The sequence below is a fragment of the Pyxicephalus adspersus genome, chromosome 7 (assembly GCF_032062135.1).
Source record: "Pyxicephalus adspersus chromosome 7, UCB_Pads_2.0, whole genome shotgun sequence".
NCBI lineage: Eukaryota > Metazoa > Chordata > Amphibia > Anura > Pyxicephalidae > Pyxicephalus > Pyxicephalus adspersus.
In genome coordinates this window covers 20,188,725-20,216,312 of record NC_092864.1, presented here as the reverse complement: position 1 = coordinate 20,216,312, position 27,588 = coordinate 20,188,725, and the positions used below count along the sequence as shown (strand labels likewise).

The 27,588-nt window shown below is 36.2% G+C and overlaps 1 protein-coding gene and 1 long non-coding RNA gene across 2 annotated transcripts in view; one reads left to right on the top strand and one right to left on the bottom strand.

Moving 5' to 3' along the window:
- MAD1L1 (mitotic arrest deficient 1 like 1) overlaps positions 1 to 27,588 on the top strand; it is a 411,577-nt gene that overhangs the window by 206,720 nt on the left and 177,269 nt on the right. Inside the window, exon 6 of the mRNA XM_072417765.1 lies at positions 5,126 to 5,216. Coding sequence (XP_072273866.1) covers positions 5,126 to 5,216 — 91 coding nt within the window. The remainder of the gene's footprint in view (positions 1 to 5,125; positions 5,217 to 27,588) is intronic.
- Positions 3,974 to 27,588, bottom strand: part of LOC140335264 (uncharacterized) — a 91,767-nt gene continuing 68,152 nt past the window's right edge. Inside the window, exons 2-3 of the long non-coding RNA XR_011921676.1 lie at positions 7,778 to 7,823; positions 3,974 to 4,361 (exon numbers count right to left, since the gene is read on the bottom strand). This is a non-coding gene — a long non-coding RNA (uncharacterized lncRNA). The remainder of the gene's footprint in view (positions 4,362 to 7,777; positions 7,824 to 27,588) is intronic.

Genomic DNA, 27,588 nt, shown 5'->3' with positions numbered 1-27,588 from the left:
AGGGTGCCTGCTGGGACAGTCTTAGGATCTGGGGTGCCTGTGGGAGCAGTGTTAGGATCTGGGGTGCCTGTGGGAGCAGTGTTAGGATCTGGGGTGCCTGTGGGAGCAGTGTTAGGTGGGAGCAGTGTTAGGATCTGGGGTGCCTGTGGGAGCAGTGTTAGGATCTGGGGTGCCTGTGGGAGCAGTGTTAGGATCTGGGGTGCCTGTGGGATCAGTGTTAGGATCTGGGGTTGCTTCAGTTGGTCAGGTCTCAATTCAGCAGCATTACGTGCCCTAAAAATGAGGTCAGCTGACTACCTGAATATATTGAATGACAAGGCTTTTACATTAATTATTTTTTTCCCCCTGATGACATGGACATATTCCAAGATAACAATGCCAGAATTTATTGGGCTAAAGTTTTGAAGGAATGGTTCAGGGGACGTAAGATAAAGAGTCCAGACCTTAATCCCATTGAAAATCCTCGGAATGTAGTGAAGAAACTTGTACTCAGTAGTCCTCATCATGAATTAAAAAAAAAAAAAAACACAATTCAAAAGCTAATGCAACTCTGGAATCGAAATAAATATGACATAGCATAAGCTTCCTCTATAGTCACTAATGAGATAGGTAAGTATCTAATCATGAGTTTAGTGCAGAAAACATTTTTTTTTTCCAGAACATTTATCTGTAAGTTTCTAGAAATTAGTTTGTACATATACAGCAAACCTTAAAAAAAATTATTGTATATAAGGGCATTTGTGTTTGCTATTGGGTTTTTGTCAGTGGCAAGATTTTATTATCTTTTGTTTCTGAGATCATTAAATCTGACATGTGCACTTGACACCAACCATGAATTTCTGCTCACCTAAAGTGTATGTAGACCTATCTGCTCCCTCTATCCACATGGAGTGTGAATAATATTAGTAAGCAATTCATCCCTTTGATGCAATGTCTAATTTTCAAAAATGATCTAGCTCTTTGTCATCCAAAAAGCTACAGTCAAGGATTTATCAATCTACACTATTCTAAGAATATGGCGTTTGTTGTCCAAAGTCTAGCAGCATATTTTCTCTTTGAGATTACAGCCTCTGCTTCTTTAACTTTAGTCCAGTCTACACAACAGTCCAGATGCCACAAGACACCATGTTATCAACAATCATGGGATGTCCCTGGAGACTGTAGTATGCTGCCTACAAGTATTGGCTTAATGCAAAATCAATTTCATGCAGGTTTAAAAAGTTCACTAAAAGAATATATGCAGCTATAATACATAGGAAATGTTAAGTAATGTATGTAGTTCCTCAATTAGTTAAATGTGGTGTGAACTCCATGCTTTTTGGTGTTAAAAGGTAAGTTCCCCCTTTTTTTATTTTTTTGTTTTTTTAAAGTCCAACAACTGTCTATACCAAGATAACGCTATGAGTTTGATGAGCTCTCTGTTTAATTTACCCCTTTTTTGATGTGGCACTTTAAATCTGCTTCTCTTTGATTACTGGTAGCAAAGAAGAGATGGAATTTGATATTATCGTCGTCCTCTTGCACATCTGTCACACCACTTTCCCACATGCACAAATTGGATTTACTTCATTCCGTGGCTCTTGTAATGGAAAGTGTAGAGAAACAGCTTACATTGTGACCGCAGGGGTAAAATTCCTGACAACGTTAGAACCCTAGCTTATTTGGCCCTAATTGTGATTAACGAGAACAGGGAACAGCTCCCAGTGAGCACCGGAGGTGGGTGGAAAGACATATAGTCCATAAGTAACAAAATCTTACAGAGATCTGTTGAAGCAGGTGTGTTGCTTTGTTACATTATGCCATATTGAAAGGGTTACTAGTAAACCAAGTAAATTCAATTGTTTCATTTTATTTGTATTCTGTGCGCTTTGCACAGTTCCCTTATTGTTGTTTGAATTGGCTTAACCTTTGCTTTGCCGGAGCTGTCTTCAGTGTATTATTGTTCTGTCCTGCAGAGAGATAGATTACTGGGCTCTGGTTCAGAATATCTTTTTATTACATGCTTTCCATGCTTCTGGGAATTATCATCTTCAGGACACTGTAGGTAGTCAGATCAGACTGCACAGTTGCCAGCTGGACAGGTAGTACAAAGAGCGTGTCTGGATTGCGTAAACAAAGTCCATTTACAGCATTGTTATGTTGGCTTAGTGCCGACGTGGTATTGGCACATTCAATGCATCTTTTGGAGCTGTGATGGTGAACCTAATTTTTAAAGAAAATCTCCTTGTTTATTGAGGAAAAAAAATAATTTATCCAGGTCAGTTACATACATTGCAAGGTTTTTAGCTACATTCTTTGAAACATACTTTTGCTCTGTAGATATTGAAATTTTTGGTAAGCCAATGAGCCAATCTAATAATCAGGAAATTAGAGAATTGGGAGTGCCTTCATCACTTTCTTGTCATATTTGTGATGTTGTTTAGGCAAAAATCAACCTTTGCACACATACAACCTTTGATACAACCTTCAGATTGAAGATTTGTGTTTTCATATGTAAAGGCCACCTCCAGCACACACACATATCTGATCATATCATCATATATGATCTTTGTCTTGCATCATCATTACCCCAGTACATGCAGTTCCCAGCTTTCTGTCGAGCCTCCTTGATGTTCAGTATATACACAAACTGTATATTGAAAATTGTCTGTGCTTACTGAGCACTGATACACAATCTGAAAGTTCAGCATGCACCAAGTTAATCTCTTTCCTCTTACCCCTTGGTAGAAATAAAGTTTTGCATCTCAGTAATAGTATAATAGTGTGGTTAGCCCCAGAACACTCATTTTACCAGTAAGAGATGACTCATTTGGCCAGTTTCAAGACCAGCAGAGTAAGTGCACCAGTCTGCTATGTAGGTACCCCTCAGTGATCAGCCCTTATCGAATGAGTATTAAGGCCTTAGCCGCCTACCCCATCCCAGAAATGTTTACTTTTGTTATCTTTACACAGAGTATGAGCATTTTGCCTTTTAAAGATGGGCTTTGCAAGAATGTACAGTAATCTTGCATTGTTGACAGTATTTGAACATTAATCCCTCAGTGACCTGCATCCAATGTATGACAATAACCCCTAAGTGCTCAGTCCCCAAATAATGTCATTTTCTGCATCTCCCTGGCCACCTCCACTGTTTCAAAGATTAATGAAACCAACATGCCAACACTTGCTATACCACTACACTGACACTGCAGATCCTGCACTCACTACCACTGAAACAATGCTCACCTTTTCGTATGATACCTCTATCCCTGCTCCAGTGCATAGTCTGCACTCAGCAATGCTACAACAACATGCACTCGCCACCGCTCCATCGATGTCCTCTCTGCCCTCCCTACCATTGCAATGATGCTCACTTTTCAATCAATACCACACTCTCTGTCTTTCCCTCCATTTTTACGTCCTTTTCCCACCCTCTCTTCTGCTTGCCCTCACTTCATTTACCCCAACAAATGGCACCCTTTCCTTTTTAATATATCCAGACCAATGCTTATCATATATATTATGTTTTTAATACATATTTATTTTTATTACTTTTGTTTTTGTTTTTAGGATTTTTTAGCTTTCCTGGTCCAAGCACATTTTTGCATACACCCCTTTAGATTTAGCAAAGCTTCCAGGATCTAGCCCAAAGTCCTGGTGGAGGGTATATAGGCAGCTGTGGTGCTCAGCCTTCTTATTGACAACCACCACATCTCATGGTTTACAAAGTTCAGATTGACGGCATATGCTTTAACACTGTTCAGAGTTTAAATACATACATTGGAAAGAAATATTTTATGCTGCAGATGGCTTTTGGCACACTAAAATAGAAAGAGCCCATCTGGTGTTATTTATTACTACTATGCTCATTTCTTCAGCTTTACACAACATTAAAATGCTGCCAGATATTAAGAACAATTTCAATAATAATAAAGGTGAACTATGCACATGGAATTGCCCCTGTTTATTCGTCACTCATAAACATGTTCACGTATTGTATGATGTTCTGCATGTTAGGCTACGTACACACTTGCAGTGGTTCTCATCGGATAATGGGCTGAGGACCGATATCGTACGAGAATCTGGCTTGTGTACACTGCACCTCGTCCATCTTCTTAACGACCGTCCTGGCGGATCCATGGACGACGAACGATCCTAATGGACGTGAAGGGGGAGGGAGCGCAGCAGGGTGCCGCTCCATCGTTCACCCCTCCCCTCTCCATAGAGCAGAATGGTGCTGTATGTACAGCACTCATTTGTTCATGCATCGTGCAGTCGTTGAATCGTGAAAGATCCTTTCCAATGACAATTATTGTACGTGTGTATGCAGCCTTAGGTTATTGTGGATGTCCTTTCACTGAAACGGTGTTTATTCTCACAGACTAAAAGTGAATAAACAAGAGAAGGTCATTGTTAGGGTTTAACACATATACACCCTTTAACAATTGTTGATATCCTCTATACTAGGAGTGCATTGTCATCAGAAGGGCGTGAAACCCCTATAAGCAGCAAAGCACAACTTCACTGTAACACTGCAAATGAATAAGCAAAGCCTGAATATGTATTGAGCAAATATGGCTGCTCCTATTCAGATACTGTATAAGTTACAAACTTTACACAGAAACAGTGATATACAATTAAAGGGACAGCTAATATTTTCTTCAAAAAGGATACCTTTAGAACTCTGACAGTGATGTCACAGATTTGTCCGTGCAACAACAATTGTATCTTACAATTATTGTATTTGTTTTTTTCTTTTTTTTTCGTATATTGATATTGATTGTATGTTTTTTTTTTTGTAACCACTCACTGCCCATGTATTGCATTATTCTTTATGTTCATAGCTGTTGAAACAATTCTGTGTACCATTCACAACTGAATTGGACACAGTAGGGCAAATCTTGTCGTTTAGTGAATCTGAATGCCAATTTTCAGTTAGCATGACTGTTTACAATTTAAGTTACTAACAAAAAGAATTAGTAGAACCTATGTTTTTAAAATTGTTAAATAAAGATTGTTTGACAAAAAAAAAGAATTCATAAAACCAAATGATTTTCTAGAACAATGTTTCAGAGGATGAGATACCTCTGAATGTATTAATATTCCAAACATGTCACTTCATATTGTATGCTCCATTTCTCTTCAGGTTGAAAATTGAGGAGCTTGAAGCTGAACGCGGCCGGCTAGAGGAAGAGAACAAAATTCTGGAGATGAGGCTGGAAAGACTAAGTCTTCAGGTAAGTAAAAGCAGAGGCTTTCCTGCCTTTGTAATCAGATTCTCTTGACACATGGGTCTTTGACCATCAAACTCTGTCATTACCCTCATAAAACCAGTAATGCTGACTGGCAGCAAGAAAAGGAGGTCATACACAAACAATATTGTGATGTTCACGCTTCTATTTGCCATGTCACCATCTATATGCCATGTCACCATCTTTTTGATAAGACTGTAATCTCTCACTACATTTCATTCCAGGATTCCTACACACTGGTTTCGTGGACTAAATTAAATATTTTATTATTTTTGGCACCATACTACTAAAGTATGAGTGTATGTGCATCTGTGTATGTATGTATATATGTATGTGTGTGTGTGTGTGTGTGTGTATATATATATATATATATATATATATATATATATATATATATATATATATATATATATATTCCACGCGTGTATACAGTAAAGATTGACTATATCTTAAAATAGTAGACATGTCATCCCCAGCATTTCTACCCAGTCTGCTTAAATGAAATAGTATGCAAAATTATAAATGCAAAGAAGTCAAATTAATTTATGTAAAAAAACATAAAAACATGTTGCATATACACAGTGTATATTTCTGCAAATCTTGTAATGTCTCCTTAGTCTCAAATATTAACACAATAAAATCAGGCAACATCACTAAATACTCTAAATAAAAAATCACTGAGTAATGTTATATGTACAGTTATGAGAAAAAGAAGGTACACACTCTTTCAATTATAAGATTTTGCGCATTAGAGCATAATAATAAAACAAAAGTGATATTATGGTCATTAGCAGGCCTAATAGGAAAATACAACCTTAGATGAACAGTAGCACAGGACATATTAGAGGGTGTCAATATTTAACAAATACTATGCCAAAATGCAGAAGCTGTGTGTGAAAAAGTACATCCTTACCACTTCTATAGGAATTAAGAGGGCAAGTAGCAGCCAGCATCACATGATCTTGAATAATTAATCAAATAACCTCTATAACAGCAAAAGTTTTGGCAGTTTGTTGGTCTGGCACTTTCAGGTGTGTGTTACCACATTGCCATAGAGGAAAGGAATTACCGATGATCTTACAGAAGCAGTTGTTGTTATCCATCAATCTGGAAAGGGCAATAAGACCATTTGTAAACAATTAAGTCCATTATTCTACTGTAAGAAAGACGTTTCCCAAGTGAAAAACATTTAAGACAGTTTCCAATCTTCCAGGTCAGACTGTGCTATTCCTAATGAAATTGCAAACAAATCAAGAACTATGTCTCCGATCCTGAAGGTCTCAGTTAGCATGTTCAATGGTAAAGTTTGTGACAGTACAATTGGAAACACAGTGAACAAGTATGGCTTGTTTGGAAGGGTTGCCAGGGGAAAGCCTCTTCTCTCTAAAAAGATCATGGCAGTACGACCTAGTTTTGCATATTGCATTTGAACACATCCCAAGACTTCAATGTCCTTTCAACGGACAAGACCAAAGTGGATGTATTTGCACAGCACCATATTTATCAAAAAGCAAACAGAGTATTCGCACAAACACATCATAACCACAGTGGTGGAGGGTTGATGATTTGGCTTATTTTGGCACAGTCAAAAACCAGACTAAAACCTGATTTAACCTCCCTAGTGGTAACCCCGAGAGTGACTCAGGGTAGAAAAAAGTTGCTACAAGTTGCTCACTTACCTGATCCGCCGGGGTCCCGCGCCGTCCAGCGCCGCATACTCCGTCTTCTTTCTTCTTCCTGCTTCTGCATCTGATGAGTCACCGGGGGAGTTCCCGGTGACGTCGGTGCGTGTGTACGTTCCAGCCGGGCGGGAAATTAAAAATCCACTTATATTGTATTTAATACAAAATAACTGTATTGAATGCAATACATTGGATTTTTATGTGTAAAAGCAGTACATTGTTTTCAAGAACATTTATTTTACAGTATGTAAAATACTATGAGTATTTTAGGTTTTTTTTTTTATCTAATTTTTTTTTTTAAATATTTAGATTTTTTAATTTATTCAATTTATTGTTTTTAAATGATTTTGTATTTCAAACTTTATTATACTCATACTATTATATTATACTGTAAAATAAATTTTCATGAAAAACAATGTACCACTTTTAGACATAAACCGGAAAGAAATGAACCGCTAGGTAGGTTAAATGCTGTTTCAGGACCTTGAGAGAGCTGTGTATAAAATTATTGCTCCCCAACTGAGGCAATGTTGTAAAGAGGAGTGGGCCAAAATTCCTCCACAACGATGTGAGAGACTGGTTATACAGAAAGCAATTACTTCAAGGAATTGCTGCTAAAGATATGTTTTACAAACTATTGAATCATGGGGTGTGCTTCGTTTTTTACAGACTGCTTCTCCATTTTGACTTATTTTTTGTTAAACAATGACTTCACGAAGTCTGATGTATGTTGTTTTACATCTAAGGTAAGGTTTAGGACCTGCTGAAGACCAGACAATTTTTTAAAATTATTTCCAGATATGTAAAACAGGCAGCAAAAATAAAATGCATTTCCTAACTATTTGTTTAAAAGGTGCGTCTTACCTCATCCCAAGCTTCCATGCCTCAGTCCAATAGATTGCTTGTCATCCTAAAAGACCAATACAGTGGTTCAGTCGGACATGGTACCTAACCCCTAACATGAATTGCAGATCAGCCTGTGTGCTGATCTGCTGATTTGTTTTCATATTCACATAATATCATTTTCACAGAAAGCATTATTTTTATCATATTATTAACAATTGTCCTTATTATTTAAAGTAGTTTACTGTAAAATACATTCTTTTCCCAAGCTATATTGAGTAGGGACATAGAAATGAACAGAACATAAACAAAGTATAGAGCCATACAGGTAGGGTCACCCTGGCACTTTATATAAACATCATTGAAGTACAAATCTGTGCTGTCCATTAAAGATACAGTGGCAATATTTTGATGATAGATTGCACTTAATTGCTCATTTAAACATGCAGGTTGAGAGGTCACATTGCTTAATTTATTCCAGAGAGATGATCTTTTGCTTTTCACGACCTTACTCATTAATAGCTGCCCTTGTATTTAGGTTGATATTCTAATCAGTGCTGCAGTTTGTGAACAACTTGTTGTCACCCCTTCAGTTAATGATTATAGAATGATATGCCTGTGGACTGAGCTGTATTGGAGACCACCTACAATATTCGGTAGATTGACTCTGGCTTATTTTGTTGACATCAGTTTAACTTTATTCTGTTTCAGTTGTATGCTATAATCATACATATTCAGCACAATATCCTTAAATTTCTTTTCATTTTTTTTCGGTAAGGGCTGGTATACATGGGCAGATTTCCCCATTCAGACTAATTTAGGATCTGATAAAATATCATTAAAGAGAATTTAGCAACTGATTCATCACGAGAGATGATTTTATTAGGTTGTGGATAGATTAAACATGTTGGTAAATATCAAATGAAAGTATACAAGTTGTATCCTGTGTGCAGATGTCTGAGCACATCTGATTGGAATTACAATGAGTTCTAACTGTCAAAAAATGATCCAAAAGCAGAATCTGATACATGTTTGCGGTGTGCAAATCTTATACACATAATTGGTTGGTCGAACACAAAGATCTACTTGTGTACTAGGCCTAAAACTGACGATACACTGGTCGATGGGTTTTTTAAGCCAAAATATATCCTTCCAGTACATGAAGTGTAGTTCATGATTTATGATACATGATGCATGGTTTGATGAGTTTGGTGCGAACAATATTCAAGTGGTCTGCAATGAGCCATCCTTCCATACCATGCAAATGGTATTTTGACTAAGTACATTCCCATAGACATTCTCCAGAAATGTTAAGGAAAGACTTCCCATATATTTGTAGTATGTTAAAACCTCAAAGTGCACAGCAGTTTGGCCAGTTGTACTTTTCCTGGATATCTAGTGGGCCCTATATTCTTATCACAGTTGCCTTGTGCAAGATCCAGCTTTGGTCACAAGCATGGTCAATATATTTTTGTCCACTAGCAAATATCCAGCTTTATATGGCCCTTTTTTGTGTTTTATATATTCTTGAGGAAACATTCCCCTGAAATGGGCGCTAGCATACTGTTAGGTTCAGAGCTCAGTAAATCCCATCTGTTTGCCATTTATAGTCAGTGCTGTGAAATCTTGAACATCTTGAAGCTGATAGTTACAGCTTCTACTCTGCACTAAAGAATTTGAATTCTGCTTGAGGAAACAATGAAACCAGCCACTTATTTTTCAATTATGGATAAGGTAATAATGCTGCCCACCAGGGATAATTATACATTTGTTTCATTTACTGTTCTTGCTGGCATAAAGGATGGGAAAATCCACACTCTTAAGAGACTCCAGAGAATTTTTATTTAGCCACTCTAAGTTTATTGACAAAAATTATGATTGTTTTATGTGCAGCGTTTTTCTTTCTTTCAAATGGATCTTAGGACTTGCAGTTGACTGCAGCAATGTACCACAAGTTCAATGGCAATGCCAACACTCTTGTTCATGTACTTGCACATGGTTGCTGTGGCGGTTGTGGCGTGCTTCGTGGATATGATATGTCACTTCTCCCTGTGCAGTTGCTTTTCCTCCTGTAGTGGATGAATTGTACCACAACTCCAAACGCAGGGACGTGTACACATGTGTAATTATGTGGGGGCCTATAGCAGCAGTTTGCTATGGACCTGGAAGTGGCTTACCACAAGGCTTGCTACCACAAGTGTAAAAGGGTCCTAAGACACCATTTATTTATTTTATAAAGTACTATTTATTAATGCCAGGGCTATAGGTGAATAAAAGCATCTCTCACACATTTTAATTTTGTTTTTATGTACATTTTGTTGTGAATTCATTCTGAAAATAGCTGAGTATGCCTAGGTACTCCTGTGCTTCCAACCTCATACTTAGTGTGGAAATTATTAATATTTTTTTTTGACCGACATGCTGGCTATGAATTCTCATTCATGTGAAAGAATTAACATGCACCTGTAATGTGCTAAATATAATTTTGGGTGACTTTAACTGTAGGGCAGCTGTAAAAAATATACTTTGTTTATAGGTGACCTAATGTACATGTAGCTGATACAAATTATACTATCCAATACATGTCTGCATCCCCTGAACTTCTGAGCTAACGCTGTAAAGTGAAGTGCATCTAATATTTCTGGCCACAGTGAAGCAAATGAATGCTGTACAAATAGCACTGGTTCCACTCACTGGAGAGTGAGTAGGGCGAAACACGATCACCTAACCACCACTGAAATGACTTAAAAACCTTGATAAATGTTAAACAAATTTTGACAAAATTTAGCATCTGTACACAACTTAAGTCTGCCCGTTTAAAATGACAAATCTTTGGTGACGCTGACAGCCACCCCTTTCCTTTGATGTTCACAGGTCTCCTGTCTGTGGGATTTATGCAGTGCTAGAACATGAATTTCAAGTAAAACACTTCTACTACTTCCTGTGGTTATAGCAAATATCCTTAAACCGGGGCATTCCTGTAAAGAGAGTGAATGAATAACTTACCGGTAATTTCTAGCTAAACAATGCTGAACTTTGCTCCAGTCAGATGAAGTCTTGTGCAGAAGTCTGAAGGAAAACCAACACTTTCCTAAGTGGTCATCCTTCTGGGTCCCATAAGGCTCTTAAGCTACGTACACACTTCCAATTATTATCGTTGGAAAACCAACGACGAACGTTCATGCACGATATATACGAACGATCGTATAGCACCGATCCTGCACATAGAGTTAACGACACGATCGTTCGTAGATATTGTACACACAACAGATACGATCGTTTGAGCGATAGAGGAACTATGTGCACGACAGGAAAGTGAACGGACGTTCGTTCATCACGCATGCTCTGAACATGGACGATCAACGAACGACCGTACACACGAACGATGTTCAACGATCGTCGTCCAATCCGATCCGTCGGTCCGGTCGTTCGTTTCCAGCGACTTTCCTCGTTCGTCAGCGTTGGTTACTTTTTTACGAACGATTTTTTTCCCAATCGATCGTTCGTCGTTCGATTGGAACGATAAAAATTGGAAGTGTGTAAGCACCTTTACAGTGCTCTTCTTTAACCTATTATTAGAATTTATGTCAAGGTCAGGGGAAGGAACCTGTTGAGGACCCAGGACATGGAACTGAAATGGTATTAAATAAATGTCTAGACTCCCTCCTGCCTTCTGCCAGCTCTGGTCACTGATCAGGATGATTAGTGTAAATTATAGGAATTACCTTTGGAGCTGAACATTGTACATTAGAAATACAGGCAATGCAGTGTACAAACAAACCCCTTGGCTTTATATATGTTTGTGCACACTTAACACACTGATTGCTAGTAGAAATTGTTTGTACAATTTTGGGTTTAGTTGGACTATAGAGGACTGTTTGGGAGATAGTTTGATATGAGTACCCAACATCTTACCAAGTACATAAATGCTATCCTCTACATTATTGATATTGTACGTGCCATACAATGTTACACTAAGGGATTCGGCAAATTCTTTACTAGCTCTAACATTTGTTCAGATATTGAGAAAATACCCTCCTTTATGAAAACTGTATTCTTTTATCAAAGCTTTGCTAAAATATATACAAATATGCAGTCTATGTAAGGATTTTTTTTATAACATAACATAATTTGTGATCAATGTGCTGATAGGGGCAATATTATTTCTGTGTATTCCTGACTTTGCTTCCTGGGGCAACTCCCCACTGTGTAATTCAAAAGCCCTCCCATTGTCAGGCACAGCAGGGGCCTCTCTGTAAGGAGACATGTTCAGGAGGGATAAGGAAAATTTCACAGTTTTTCCAGTTAAAGCAGAATGCTCAAATTTTATGACCAATTTTAGACTGCCGTTCACAAGTATGTAGCAAAATGTACTCCTTTATAAAAAGCTTTAGGTAAAATGATAGCATTATTACTATAATAATGGTAACATGCAGTGATATAACTAAAAGTCAGTACACCTCAGAGAAATGTGAAAAGTGTCCCTTCATTCCTTCATGTCTTATAAAACATCTGAGGATATTTGTTCAGCCCTTATGCTGCTGATTTTAAAAATTGAGTATAGTTTCTTCTTTTTTCAGTAAGCCCAACAAGCCTTATAGATGTGCAAACAGCAGGTAATAAAGAAATATGGCTGTGAAGGAGAGCACACATGGCTCTTTTTTTTTCCTACATGGGATAGGTATCTAAGAGGAACTAGTATGTATAGACATGTGCAACTTTGTTACTGTGGGGTCAAAAAGCTCTTTTCCCATCAGAATCTTAAAGCAATCCATATGCTAAGTTCAGACAGTTAAACAAATCTTCTTATGAAGATGGCATGGCTAGTAGATAGTGTTTGGTCAGGACCTCATTCAGAGAGCTCTCATTGTTCCCAACTCTACTTCAGTAGCATATTTTATTTTACTTGACTTATGTAGCCCTTGGTAATAGAGACATTTCTGAAATCGGACCTGCACATTTTCTTTGTATTAATACTTTCCAATCTTCCATGTAAAATAGCATATATTATCTACAAAACAAATGTGATGTAGCCTTTTCGAGGCTACTGTTTTGAGAACTGTGCCTGGACCAGCGAGGGCCTTATACCATCAAATTCCTTCAATAACTTTAGTAAGGTTCAGACACGGGGCTATCTCTCTCTTAGAAATGAATACATATTGTACATGCTGTAGCAAATATATATACCTGCACATTACATCATTTATGTGCATTGCAATAGGGCAGCATACTCATCAGCATGGTTTGTGAACACTTTACAGCACAATGTGCTATAGCCTCTTTGAGAATTAGCCATCATTTTTAATCTATTCTATGCAGAATGCATTGAATGTACCACTTTTTCACAATAAGTAAATCTAAGTTTAAATGTTTCGGTACAAAAAAAGGATTGTTAGAACTAACAGCTTGGATATATTTGATCCTACTTCTCTATATCCGATATTATTCATAATTCTAACACTTGTCAAACTGCCATACAACATAATGCATTTCACAGATAAACTGTTTCCTTATGCCATTCCCAGTGTCATTTGAAATAATTTATGGGGAAGGGGAGCACTGCGCTGCTGTAGTGCAATTATATTACATAGTTGCCCAGGTAATTAGGGCCAGTCACAAATTCTCACCTTAACACCCAAAGCTTGATTACCTCTAAATAAGGGATACCAAATTCTATAACTAAAAAAAAAGGCATATACACAGCCATACATAGACAAATATGTATCTGCATTTTATTTTAGGAAAATTCCTTAATTTTTTAAGAAAGGTACAACAGATTATACTGTGTGTTTTAAACCATAATGCATACATAGATACATACATAGCTATACAAAAACCTATAATGTAAGAATAAATGTATTATGCAAATGCAATATTTAAAAAAATCACCACTGTATAATAGTTTGCTTCCTTCACCTAATCATTTTTCAGGTAAATTTCTTCTCTTGACGTCACTTATTAACACAGTGCACATGGCTGTATTTCTGCTTTATTGAATTTAATTAAATCCATATTTGTATACAAAAACCTCCACAAGCTTTATGAAGCCCCATGCTGGGATGTTTGAATCTTTGACGGTGTGATGTTTTGTAACAGCGGGAGTAAAATATGATTTATTGTAAATGAGCGGCCATGTAATGGGCACAATGATCTGTCCTCCTGTTGACTTCAGTAATTTTAGTTTCCGCTCAGAACATTCACACAAAGATCTTATCAAGAAATTTGCTGATAATTAGTGTTTTAGAAGAACATTGCATTATCTTACTGTGGGCTTGAAATTATTTTTGGAAAGTTCACCTATGATCATTCTATAGAATGATTGTGCCAAAAAAAAAGCACTCATGGCCTAACACGCAGGGGTTACAGTTAAAATAACAAAAAGATGGGAAGATTCTCCGTAGGCCATAAATTTCCCATCCTAAGGTTTCTCAGCTTGGAGGTTTCTTCAAGGCTGCATATTTGCCATAGACATATAGATATTTCTTTATCTTCTTTTAGGACTTACAGATTCACTTATATATAACATTTACAAGTGATACATTCATACTCCTTTAAAATGCCAGCAACTTTATTTCAGTTCAATAAAATCTTAACAAGAGTTACAGTGTGATTGACATCTATAACACATTAGAGTAAACAAAGTATTTATTGGAATTGTAATTTTCAACACATTTCACAAAGTTAAATATTCACTACTCTAGGAAAAACAAAAAAGATTTGGCCATCAAACGTTCAATAATTTTAGTAGTTCCTGCGAAACTAAGCAGGTTCCTAGACCAAATCCCTCGTAAATTTCCAAGTAGGCAGGGAGGCAGCAGGACAAAGACCATCCAAACATCAGTCATATAAAGAAGTAATTTCTTAATGTTATTTCATTGGTGGCAAAATTGTTTCTCCTTCAGAATGAATGGGCTGATCTTGTGGATGAGTTTTTGGGGATGTGGTTTCTCTTATATTTAATATGTAGTTGGCCATGGTTGAAAGAACAATATTCTGTGATTTTAAAATTTCCTTATAGCACTTTAATCCACCAAAGTTATTGTTTTTTTTTGTTTTTTTACGACTCTGAGTGAATTTTTCCTCACTTCCTGTTTTACTGACATCTTTCACCACACAAGATGCAACAGGAATCCAGGTATACAAATCTGATGGGTTGGAGCATTCCTCTTTTTTTGTGAGTGTAACTGTTAATATTAAAATCCATTTGTCACCTTTATGGCACTTTGTATTGCATGCCTGATATCCTTCTATATGACAAATAATATATATAGTCTTTGCCATTTATTAAGATACTATTTCCAACACCACATTGTTTTTTTTTTCTTATAAAAATGCACGCACATTATCACCCTTCTAAGTCTATATGTTTTAGTGATGTAACCTCTGATCAATAAAAGCTTTTCTATTGAACTGCAGAAGCAATCATCCAATTAATGAACTTCTTTGTTCTGCATCTTTACTTATATCAGTATGTCCCTTTACACCAAAATAAGTTTTATGAAATCTTAACCATTTAGTTTAGCATACCTAATACACAAAGTTCTGTACCTTGTACCATCCCTCTCAAGTTGCAGAATGTGTGCTGGATCTGTAGAATTATATTGGCCCCCTATTACTTTTAAATGTGACAGGGTATATTGAGGTGCAAGGGTTGTAAATGCAAATTAAATGCAAATTTGGTTGTACATGCAAATGAAATGCAAATTTGGTTACCACACCAAATAACACCCATAAAAGGAAAATCTTACAGCACAACTCATGACTTTAATCCTAAAAATCGACCTCTTAACTTGATCCTTAAACCTACTACTAAAAGAGGGACCAAGACTACTTATAGAGAAATCATTTTTGAGAGTTTTGTGGGAAAATCACACACACAACAGTTCAAGTCCATCTGCTACCAATCAAAGAGCATTCAATTGTAACAAATGACCAGTCACCCTGAAATTGCATAAAAGAATATAAAATATGTTCATGCCTTCTTTATATCATTATATATCGTATTTGTTAGGTTTCAAATCATGTTTTAAGGATAGGCCTTAAATTTTTTTTTTTTTATATATCCATTCTAAATGTCACACTTAATCTACCCATAGAAGTTCCCAAAGAGGATCTTAACTGATGAAACTCTGCCTGAAAAAAAAGGCAAGTGGAGGATGAAGGACTAGTTACTTGTATAGTCGGAGAGGTGCCTCCAGCTAATCTTTTCCACTTTGTGGAACATGCCGTGTTCAACAACGCCTGTGTGTAGAGTTTGCCATCTTGGTAGAGGGTAAGAGCTGCTGATTGATGATCTGATGACTGATGGAGCAATTATCAAGCAGCAGCAGGCTACTATTAGCAGTAAGCAATAAAGTAGAGACATCACCAAATCCTACTCCAAATCTCATTAATCTGTGACATAATAGGCTGTGCCATAATGATTTCACTTTGTAGTTATTCAGCTATAAAGCTGAAGACACAAAAATGTGTGTTTTCTGTTTCTGTTTTCAGGAGGACTCAAGACAAAAAGTAGGTCTTTCCCAATACTGATAGGAGAGAAATAATATTTATACAGATTCCCTATAAGTTAACAAATTACAATTTATGCCTGTCAACTGTTTAACATTTAAACAGTGAAAATGAAAGAATCCTGATTATCTCAGCAATAGCAATTCCTATTTTTCTAACATCATAGATGTTTAAGTGTAGCTCATAACCTTGAATAAAACTATAGCCAGCTATTTAAAAAAATTGGTTCTACAGCATATATATTGCATATTATCTCACAAATGTCTCACAAATATCTGTTGAGCGCACCAGGGAAGTCTAGGTAACGCACTTTCCTGTAATGGGGTGGCAACAATGCTGTGCTGCTCCCTAAATCAGAGCAATGGTGTCACTCTAATATGGGTTTGTGTTCACTACATTGAGATGTGGCTATTCTCAATCCTTGAGAACTAAACAGTTTCCTGGAAACATACTGGTCTTGAAATCTGTATTTTCTGCATAAAGTTTCACGCCCTTGTCAGCCAAGTTCGAATCAGGGGACATTATGTTGTTGTTGTACATTTAAGAGTTGGATACCTTGACATCGTACCGGTAGGCTTCTCATCACCCTTTCCCCCCACTTGATGCCTCCTACTCGGTCCATCGATTTCCTTTCACTTTGTGAAGTCTATAGCTTGGCAATTACCTACAGAAATAGTTTTTGCTTCTAATAAAATTCTCAAGTTGCTACACCTTGAAGAATGCTGTTGTCTCTGAGAGATGCATTTGCTCTAGTCACATTAAGACATCTGTCTCTGACTGGCTTCTTATCAGTGCTCAACAAATTATTTGGCTCTCGATCATCTTCTTTTCTACATTCAAATTAGCGTAATATTGTCAATGAATGTACATCGATCCCTTTTTAAATGTTACATATTTACTGTGCTTTCTTCATGATAATTATTCGGCTCTATGTTTAGAAAATTATTTATAAAAGGTAAAACAATTGACAAAATGTAAAAATTCACATATATGATGTAGTCTTCCAAACAGTTGAAATTATTTTATGAACACAACAATTTTTTATTTTCTTAAGTACCCCTGTTGTGTCCTGCAGTTAAGGAACACCATATTATACTGGGTGGGGTGCTTATGATGAAGAAACTTAATTGTTATATCTTTTCTATTGATTTTGCTATTGATTTCGTTTGACTATATGTATAAGCTAATGGACAACTGGTTCTAATATTGGATTGATCTGAGGGAACACTGGTACTGCTAATGTCTGTTCCTAGGTATTGCTAGAATTTGTGTTTGTGCAACATATGGCTGTTAGTTCTGAGCCTTGATGTTGATAGTTTGAGATAACAGTAAGAAATGTCTCCATAAGTTGTAATAAATATGATTTTTTTTATTTATTGTTGTAACAAGATGACTATATCTTTTTTGGGCCCCTATTCTAAATAGGTTCTCTAAATCTTCTCACCATGGACAGAAGTATTGTGTTTCCCCCTCACCTATAATGATCACCCTTTTTTTATGGCTTCTACCTTTTTTTAACAAGAGAGAAAAAGAAAGTTGCTGTAGCTGCCTAAAAAGTGTTAGTTTCAAAGGGGTTTGAATTTGTCTATTTAAACTTATTACATATTTATCTAAGACAACCCTGAAAATGCTGCTCTGGTATTTCACTGCAGATTGAATAATGCTGTTACCCTATTTAAGGAACTGAAAAATAATGGATCTACTAGCAACATCAAGATATAATAAATGTTACACAGAGGGCTGGCTCAGAAACACACAAAAAAAAACAAAACTATATATTCATACTTATAGTTTGCTAGAGTTCCACTCTAACACTTTGTAACTCAATAACTGTAGGCTGCGTTCATCTTTGTGAAAACTGGTCCGGAAACAGTTGAACGTAATGCTTTCAATAAAGCATGTTTGAAACCAGTCACAAATGGAGGTATATCTATATATTATATAATTTAAAAAGAACCAATATGTAGTTTACTTACAGACTAAAATTTCTGGCTAACCCAATTTGCCTTTTAACTGATATGTATGCTTCCATATGGTCTTTACAGACACACAGGTCTTACTTTTTTATTTGATAGAGTAAAATCAAATTTTTATTGCTGTCCGGGGAGACTTGTTTTTTTTTTTTTTTTTAGCTTTCTGTTAAATCTCTGGGAAGTAAATNATAATTTTCTCAATATTACACAAACCACAAAAAATAAACAGATGGCTTTTAAATCTACTATCCAATTTATCCTAAGCTATCCAATATATGTTTTGTGTGTGTAATAAATATATATTATATTATGTTAATACATTCAATTATGTTATGTTTATAAATTCAAATAAAATCAACTGTGTACAAAAGATAAAAGTTACCATTGTTTTTTTGTATAATGTATGTTAAGCATACATTATCCAGACAGAACATATTTTGCTGTAATTAAAATGTACACAAGCATTCATTATTGGCATATCTATAATTACTGCTAAAGGCACCTTTCTCGACCCCATACTACTGTCTGCCTCTACCGGCCCATAAACTACTGTGCTTCTTTTCTCTCTTTCTGCTCTACTTGCTGCGTTAAGAGCCACATGTCCCAAGTTTAGCTGCTTGAAGAAAGATTGATTAAAATCAGCAACAGTTTGAGCTAATTGGATCCATATGCTTTGAGGGGAAGCTTGACTAGTTAGAAGTTCTTGTAATTAGTTCGCAGCTGGTTGGTAAGAGGCACAGATCTGCATTTACAGTTCAGAAAAGAAGATCTTTAAAAGGTGATTTCTTTATCGATTTGCTTATTATTTATTATTACCATTTTTTTTTGTTTTATCCAGTGTCAACTAAATTGTTTTTAAATTAAATTGATCATGATTGGATCTCTCCCTAAATTGAATTATGTCATCCAATGGAGGAGGTCTACTGTGACGTGGTATACAAGTACACAGAAGAATTAATTTATTTTATAGTGTTTTTAGGTTCTGTATTAACCTCCCTGGCAGTCTGAATAATGAGTGTTTTTTAAATGTAAAAGCAGTACATTTAAAAAATCCTCGGTAGTTTAAATATTCCACCTGGTTCCGCCTACCAGTCCCAAAGTCCCGCCCTCCAGCCCAAGGCTCAAGAGCAAAGGCCTCGGTCTCGCTCCGCAAAATTCACACGTTGGGGACGGAACTGCTGGCCAGGCATAGTTGGAGGATACCAAGAAGGCCGCTGAAATGTGGGAACTAGGTAGGACTTTAAAACTCCTTTGCAATTCCACCCTGAGTGTAGCTCGGGGTTACCGCTTTTGGCACTGAAAATTAACCCTGAGCCACACTTGGAAATAACACCAGGGAGGTTAACCTGAAATCAAAATAAAATCTATCTATCTATCTATCTATCTATCTATCTATCTATCTATCTATCTATCTATCTATCTATCTATCTATCCTGTATCTATTCCAATGAATTTAAACTGAGGTACCTACTTTTAGCTGAAAATACTTTAACTACTTAAACCTAGGGCATAATACACCCTTCATTGTCAACATTCAAAACCCTAATCAATAGAAAAGGCAAAAAAATAAATATCAATTAATATTTCTACGTCTAGTGTGTCACTTTTAAAACAAACAAAAAAAAAATCACATGGGATCTCTCTGTATGTTGCCCTTTTTACTGATTAGAATTTGTACTTTTTAGAGTTGGTTATAGTCATTTGTTTTTAACTTCCCAAGCTGTAAGATGTCACACTTGGGGTAAAAAAAAACAAGCTGAAAGCGGTAACCCCAAATCACACTCGGTGTAGTTAAAAAAGCAAAAATAATCACTTCCTGGTCCCATGGACATCCTCCGGCGTCCTGCCATCCTCTAGCCACGTCCTCCTTCTCAATCTGTCCCCGGCGAGTGCACTGACGCTCCCAGGGAGTTCTCCCTCACGTTGGCGCTTACAGCCGCCGCTAGGAGTGCTGCAGGAATTTAAAATTATTTTTTTTGCATTCTATACAAAATAACTGTATTGAATGCAATACACTGAATTTATATGTCTAAAAGCACTGCATTGATTTTCATGAAAATGTATTTTACAGTATAATATAATAGTATAAGTATATTAAAGTTTGAAACACAAAATCATGTCAAAGTTTATTATTAAATTTTTTTATTAGTTTTTTAAAAAGGTATTTAATTTATAATTTTTACATTATTTTGTGTTTCAAACTTCAATATACTCATGCTAATATATTATACTGTAAAGTAAACTTTCGTGAAAACCAAAGTTCTTCTTTTAAAAATCCGGACAGAAATGAACCGGCCAGGAGGTGAGGAGAAGCCACTAGGTGTTACCCAGATACCCTGTTTCCCCGATTATAAGGCACTCTCTTATATTTTTTGAAATGCCAAAATATGCCCTGGGTCTTATTTTCAGGGGATGTCTTATTTTTCCATGAAGAAGACTACAGTACACATGTATTGTTGGACACACACGCTGCAGCCAGCATAAAGGACACACATGCAGGATCAGATATCTGGAGCTGTCTTATAAACGGGTGAGTGTCTTATGTTAATTATTTTTTTAAAAATCGGGGGTGGCTTACTTAATGGGGATGTCCTAAAATCGGGGAAACACAGTATAAACCAAGATCCTTTTTCTAATGCATGTTCAGAGGGAACAAATCTTGGCTTATATTTAAGCATATATGTTAAGTTAACTTTCTGTAGTACTTTGCTAATAGTTGTGTCAACATCCATATGATACCAGATGTCTGGTACAACTGTGGAGGAGTCAGTGGATTTTGTTTTTTAGGCTTGATACACACAGGGAGCTATTTTCCTTTGTATTGGTTTTTGATCTGATAAAATTATCAAATATGAAATGAATTGAAAGTTCTTTTAACCATTTTTTCATTCTTCAGTCAGTAGTGAAAGGATTGGACAAGTTGGTAAATCTTGACCTAAAGGTACAAGTGTTGTTTCATGTGCACAAAGAACCTTGCACATTTGATTGGAAGGGGAGAATGTTGCATCGGCGTGTGCAATTTTTTGGGGCCTCTGACCAATTGATTTCCAATCTGAAAAATATTCTGTTTGCTTTTTTCAAGTCTAAATTGATAGCAGATCTGCCTGTGTGTACCCAACCTTTGCACTTTAGCGTATATATTCTGTTCACACTATGAGAACATCATCTGTCAGCACACCTGTAATGCCAGTTAGTACTGAAAACACCAAAGAGACTTTTGTCTTTGACTTCATAGACTGCTTCTGCTCTTGTAAGCTGCTTTCTACTTTTGCTCCGGGCTGAGCAGTTTCCTTTCCCATTGCAACACTTTCTATTAAAATATCATGAAATGACTTAGTTTGTCAGTTCTATTACATGTGCATGCTTATATGCTCTTTGACCAGCCATATTGACATATTTTTCAGTTGTTTACACAAAAATACACATGTTCTTTCTTTCTTTCCTACTTTCTAGACTCAACATTCCTAAACCCTCAAGCACGAGCTGTTCTAAACACCAGGAGCAGAACTTGACTTTTTCAGACTCTGCAGGGGATTGTCTTTCTCTCTTCTCGGGAACTCTGCATGACCTTTTTGAAAGCTTCCTCTACACTCCTGTTAATGTACCAGTAACCCTGTGCATTATCAGCAATAGAAAACATTGATCATTAAAAAACAGATGGATAATAATATGGATAATCCTAAACAGTGTTGTGTAATACAACAGCTAAAGGAAAAATGCATTCTTATTATTTCTTCAGAAGTTAAATCTTTCGCTTTCTGGATCCTTTTGGAATCATTTAGTGGAAAATATATTATGAACACTCTTATTATCTATTTTTGAGATATATATGTATTTTGACTGTGAAGCTGAGGAGTTCAAAAGAAAACTCCAAGAAACACTTTAAAGTGAAATGAGAAGTTTGTGTAAATGTAACCCACCGCAATGTCCTATTACACCAAAGCTTGAATGTGCCAAGATGACAAGATTTCCTGAGAATATTTGTGACAAGTGCTTTCATTTGTTTCCCCCAAAATTCAGTTCTTCTTGAATTGACTTGGTTTACTTCTAAAATATAGTAACGACACATGCATGAATTATTAGAGAACAGTGAGGGACATATGGCTAATAAGTTAATAATAATTTGGTCTCCAATTAAAGAATTAGTAGGTGTTTGGACCTCCCTACTACCAGAAATTCTCATTTAAGTGTGGTTATCATGTCAGGAAAAGGCTTGTGCATTTACATGATCCCTTTTATTTTAAAGTCACTCTACTTCTTCCATCACATTACAAACATGATATTCTAACTATAATTTAAACTACATTTTTTCTGAGATAGCTTTTAATTTTTTTATATACTTCGAAACTCTAGTGGTACATTTGGATTTATTAATGAACTATGATAAAAAGTGAAGAAAAAATACATAATATGTAAATTCTACATATATGTGCAAAAAGCCAAAAGTGGAAAATACCTACTAAATACAAGGTAATCATAATACTGTGAGCAGCATCACTTAATGTCCTTTACTAGAATTTTAACAGGGATAAAATAAAATAAACTCTTGTAAAGCAGTGGGGCTAATTTCAGCACTGTGGACAGCACCATCTTTTGATTTGTATTCATTGGTTTAAATGCAAGAATAAAAATATTTTTTGAAGTTTACCAGTCCTTAGATCAGATGGTTGCATTAGTTTTTATTGATAAAGTTTTTCTTCCCGTTTTTTTTTTAACCTAATCATCCTGCCTGTGCCATGGAGAAAATAGTCATTCACATTACTGTATCTGAAGGTGACGTGTCTTCACTGGAGGACAAAGTGTGTTGGGATTTCAGAAAAGCACTCTCTTCTACGCAGCATAACATAGGAGAGATGTTGTATATTTAACAGGGGACTGGGCAGGGCTTTTAAATGTATCTTAAACAGACTAAAATTGAACAAATCAGAAAAGTTTATTGTTATAGTTTACTTTAAGCTAGCTTTCCACTTACAAGATAATTTTCAGAATATTGTGCATCACTGGAAAGATCGCCGCCAGATATTGTTCATTTGGTGAAACGCAGCTCTTGTAAATGATACTGCAGTATTTAATGTATACATTTCTCTGCGTTTTCATGCCATAATAATGCTTGAAAAATGATTTCATCTAAAATAAAAGTAAATGGGAATTATGATTGTCATTTGTAGTGTTATTTTTAGGAGCTGGGCAATAGTAACCAAAGGTATCATTATGACAAAATGCTATTGCTGTTCAGCCTGTTTTCTATGTAAAGCAGAGAGATATTAGAAGTTTTAAGCTCAGAAAAAACATGGTGACATTAGGGTCAGTCTTAGCATGATTTTCATTACAGTGAACTCTGTTTGTGCTATATAACTGAAGCAAGTAAATGCAAAATAATGTTTGAGCCCTGTTCTAAATGATACCTTTATTTATTGTTTATTAACCAGGGTTCTTTAGAACTCAATCCTTTTTCCAGAGATTGCCATGGGGTCCTTGAACAAAGGGTGACATTCTTCCTACTGACCACATACTAAATATACTGTGAGCTGTATATGTAGTAATTATTGCAGGGGTTCCCTGAAGGCCTGAAAGTTATATCAAAGGTTCCTTCACGTTATAAAGGTTGGGAAAAGTTTTTTTCCCTAAAGGCTGGTGAAGAGAGGCTATCATGGGAGAACCTGGGTGATCCAACAAACCTGAACATGATTTCCTAAAAATTTTTTGCTATTTGTTTGCAAATGTTTTTAATCCATTCCAGGTTTGTTGGATTTTTTTTTCCATAATAGTCCATATTCTCCAGTCTAAAAGAGTTTTAATATATCGGAACCAGTGTAGTAGGATTTGGCTCTAGAAACAAGTCAGGTTGACACTTTTTTGAGGTTTTAATTTAGCACAGATACCAGCTGACCATTTCAACAAGATTATTCCCTGTAGAGCATCAGCATCCCTACAGAACGGTGTGACCATTCAGCCTCATTCACACTGGTGCCTAAAAAAAAGGCACTTCTGGCTTTAATAATTAGAATTTGTCAATAACGTGATTAATCTATTTTATGCCAATTGTTAGTAAAATTATGGACTTCTTCCCCCCAATGTGAGCATTAAATGACTGATTACCTTCTTTCTGTTTTTCAATAAGCAGTGGGCCTATTGACATTTTTGTATTCTACCGAGCAAGTTCTGGTGTACATCACGTAGATCCAACTCAGTTCTGCTTGCTTACAGTTATGCACGTATCCAAACAACTTGGTGAACAATGAAAAGGGCTTTGCTATTTGCAATGAAAAGCATTGGATTCTTTTTTATTGAGCAGAATCTTGGAGTAATCAGTCAATCAATACTTTAATGAATAAAATGGAAATTAGGACATTAGTCGTGCAAATTAGAAAATGTGAGACAATTGGAGACATAATGAGACAGATGATGCTTTTTATCAAACGTTTGTGGAATTGTTAAGTTTCAGAATTAGGTAATAACTTTCCCTGCCCACTTGGGTATCGTTTAAAAGCCTGCAGCCTATATAAGTGTAAAAACACAGATTAAAGGATTTATGGACAACCACTGTTGATCATTAGGAAATGCAACAGAAGACAGGCGCTAGGATCCTAAAACTGTCAATCTCAAATTTTAGGTAAATACTTGCCATATATAAAGGTTGTGAACATTTGGAACCAACAATGAAAATCTACATCTAGTGCACATTAGGGTTACCCTTATTACTGCTCAAGATGCACTGTGTCTTTTAAATCCCTGTGCAACTCTGTTTTTACCAGCAACAATGAGTAGAGGATGTGACAAAACCTGATCTTTAATGACAGCCCTTAGCACCAATTTCTATTTGAGACATTCATAGAATATTCATCTTGTGTTTGTGTTCATGTACCATGAAAGTATCACCCCAACTTTATATAATCTGACCGACAGCTGCAGCAATTTGAGATACTGAAACACTTTCATTAAACCTAATTGAGAGAAACATGTATTTTAAGACCCATTAGCTTCTTATCAAATGCAGGTGGTCCCTGGGATGCATACGAGATAGGGACTGTAGGTTTGTTCTTAAGTTGAATTTGTATGTAAGTCAGAACAGGTACTTTATTTTAATAAATTTAATTAGGGCAGATATTTGTCTCAACATATTATTAGGCAGCGTAATGTCAGTTACTTTATAGGATCCTCACTGTGAGTTCATCGCAAACAAAGAAAAAAAAAAGAAAAGCTGTGCTTTGATATGCAAAAAGAAACAACTGCAGAATTTGTCTTGGTCATTAAAGATTTACAAGATGTTGCAGAACAGCTCAGCCCTTAAGATGACCCACAACCTCAGCTGTGTTTAGAAAAAGACGTCTTCTGCAAGTCATGCGAACCACCCCTCCCCTCATCAAGCCTCCATCCTACACATGAGCGAACAGGGAAGCCCCATTCATATCCAGGAGTCGTCCATATGTCGGATGTCCTTACACGGGGACTACCTGTATAGCTAACTAAAGATAAGTCATATACAACACCCCCCCTTTATTTCTTTCCCTGGTTGGTATCATCAGTGGCCTGAAGCTGAAATGTCCTACAACATAAGCTTTGTCTTTTCTAAAAGATTCTGAATTCTGTTTGTGTGAGAGGGTTGTTTACACCCATACATTCCATTTAGTATATCAGCATGCCTTCATAATGTAATATTCATGTGATATTTAAGAAACTTAAAAACATTTGGCTGATAAAGATCACATAGAATGGGTTCATCTTAAGTTTCTAGACATGTTTTCTAAACAAGGTAAGAAGAACAGCATAAGATTAATGTTAAATGTAATACCAGAATAGTAGTCCACCAGTGATCAATTAGTCCCGATGCTAAGGTTTACATATAATGTATGGATATGACCAGAGGAGAAGCAGATTTTTGCTAATCAAAGTGACATAATTCAGATGTATCTGACAGTGTTGAATTTCATGTTACAGTGTGATATAAAAAGTTGTGTAAATGTTAGTGACCAAATTCAGAGACCCTATCACCAACCTAAAAAAAACAAGTCAAAGCACAGAAAAATCAAATGTTTTTTTTAATGTTTACTTCCAACGTATCCTTTCTATAATATTTTTTTTACTTTTTTCTCATCTGGTTTTCTGGGTGCTCTTATCTGTGCTAGGCCAGCCCCTTTACCCACCCTCCTTTCAACTCTACATAACTAAAGAGGAACAATATCAAGTTTGTAATTTGAGGGACAAATCTTCAGGGGTTGCTGATATATCCAAGATAGTTGCCCAATAGCAGTCTCAGACTTCTGGATCTCTATGAGTAATCATACATAAAATACATTAATTGCACTAATAATTTTGGCTACTGATCTTTTAACAAGATCTCTTCAGATGAAGGGTGTCAAAATACAGGTTTTCTACTACTGATTACAAACTATTATCCTGAATTTAAATAGTTAATATACCAATAATTAATGCTGGGTATTGGTTAAACTTCACATGTGCCAAAACACAAATTCAAAAATTCCTGCCAGGGCTGAACCAACTTCCTCAGGCAGTCTACCATTGCCATTCTCCTACCTTTTTAGTGGATGTGTGTGGAATAGGAGTCTGCGGTAATGGCATTTTTACAGAGAGTCTGCATCATAAGCTGCTTTTCCATTAGTTTCCAATAACCTGGCAACAACTTCCATTTTGGTAAACTTATGATTTTATAGATCTTTTTTGCATCCGGTTTCTGTGTTAAGGCCTGAAAGTGTATATTTTTCATTCATGTGCTCACAACATGTAGAGCTGTTTTCAGTTTGTCTGTTTCCAGTCTTTGATCCTGGCTAATTTTCCTTCTCAAAGCCAACAATAAGTTAGCTGTTTAAAAACATGTTTATTTTAATAGACTGTGTCACTTGCCTGGTGCCATCTCAATCTCCCTTCGCTGTGTCTTCCGTACCATGGGTTGAAATGGTGTAAAACACATCAGGCATTTGCAGAAATTTGCTTTTCAACCTCCTCCTTCCTCCAGAGAAAAAGCCTGTATAATTTTCCTTTATCTACAAATCTCCTTTTCTAGCTTCTGTCTTTGAACTGTAAATGAAGATAGGACATTTTCTATTTAGGAAAAGCTTTTTTTTTTCCTTTTCTCTGAACTCTCCTCTTGCTGCCAGGCCTGTACCATTGAGCCGAGGCGAAAAGCTGAAACACCCCTCCACCCCCCACTTAAAAAAAAAAAGATCAGATAAAAATCTGCCTTGGAGTTTCACAGCAAACACAGAATAAAATTATCATTAATAGTTTTCGGAGGCTGCTGCCAGGTAATTGAATTTATGAGCAAAAGGAAATTGGGCATATTGGGAAAAAATATCATGAAGTTCTAAAAGTACATAGCAAACTAAAATC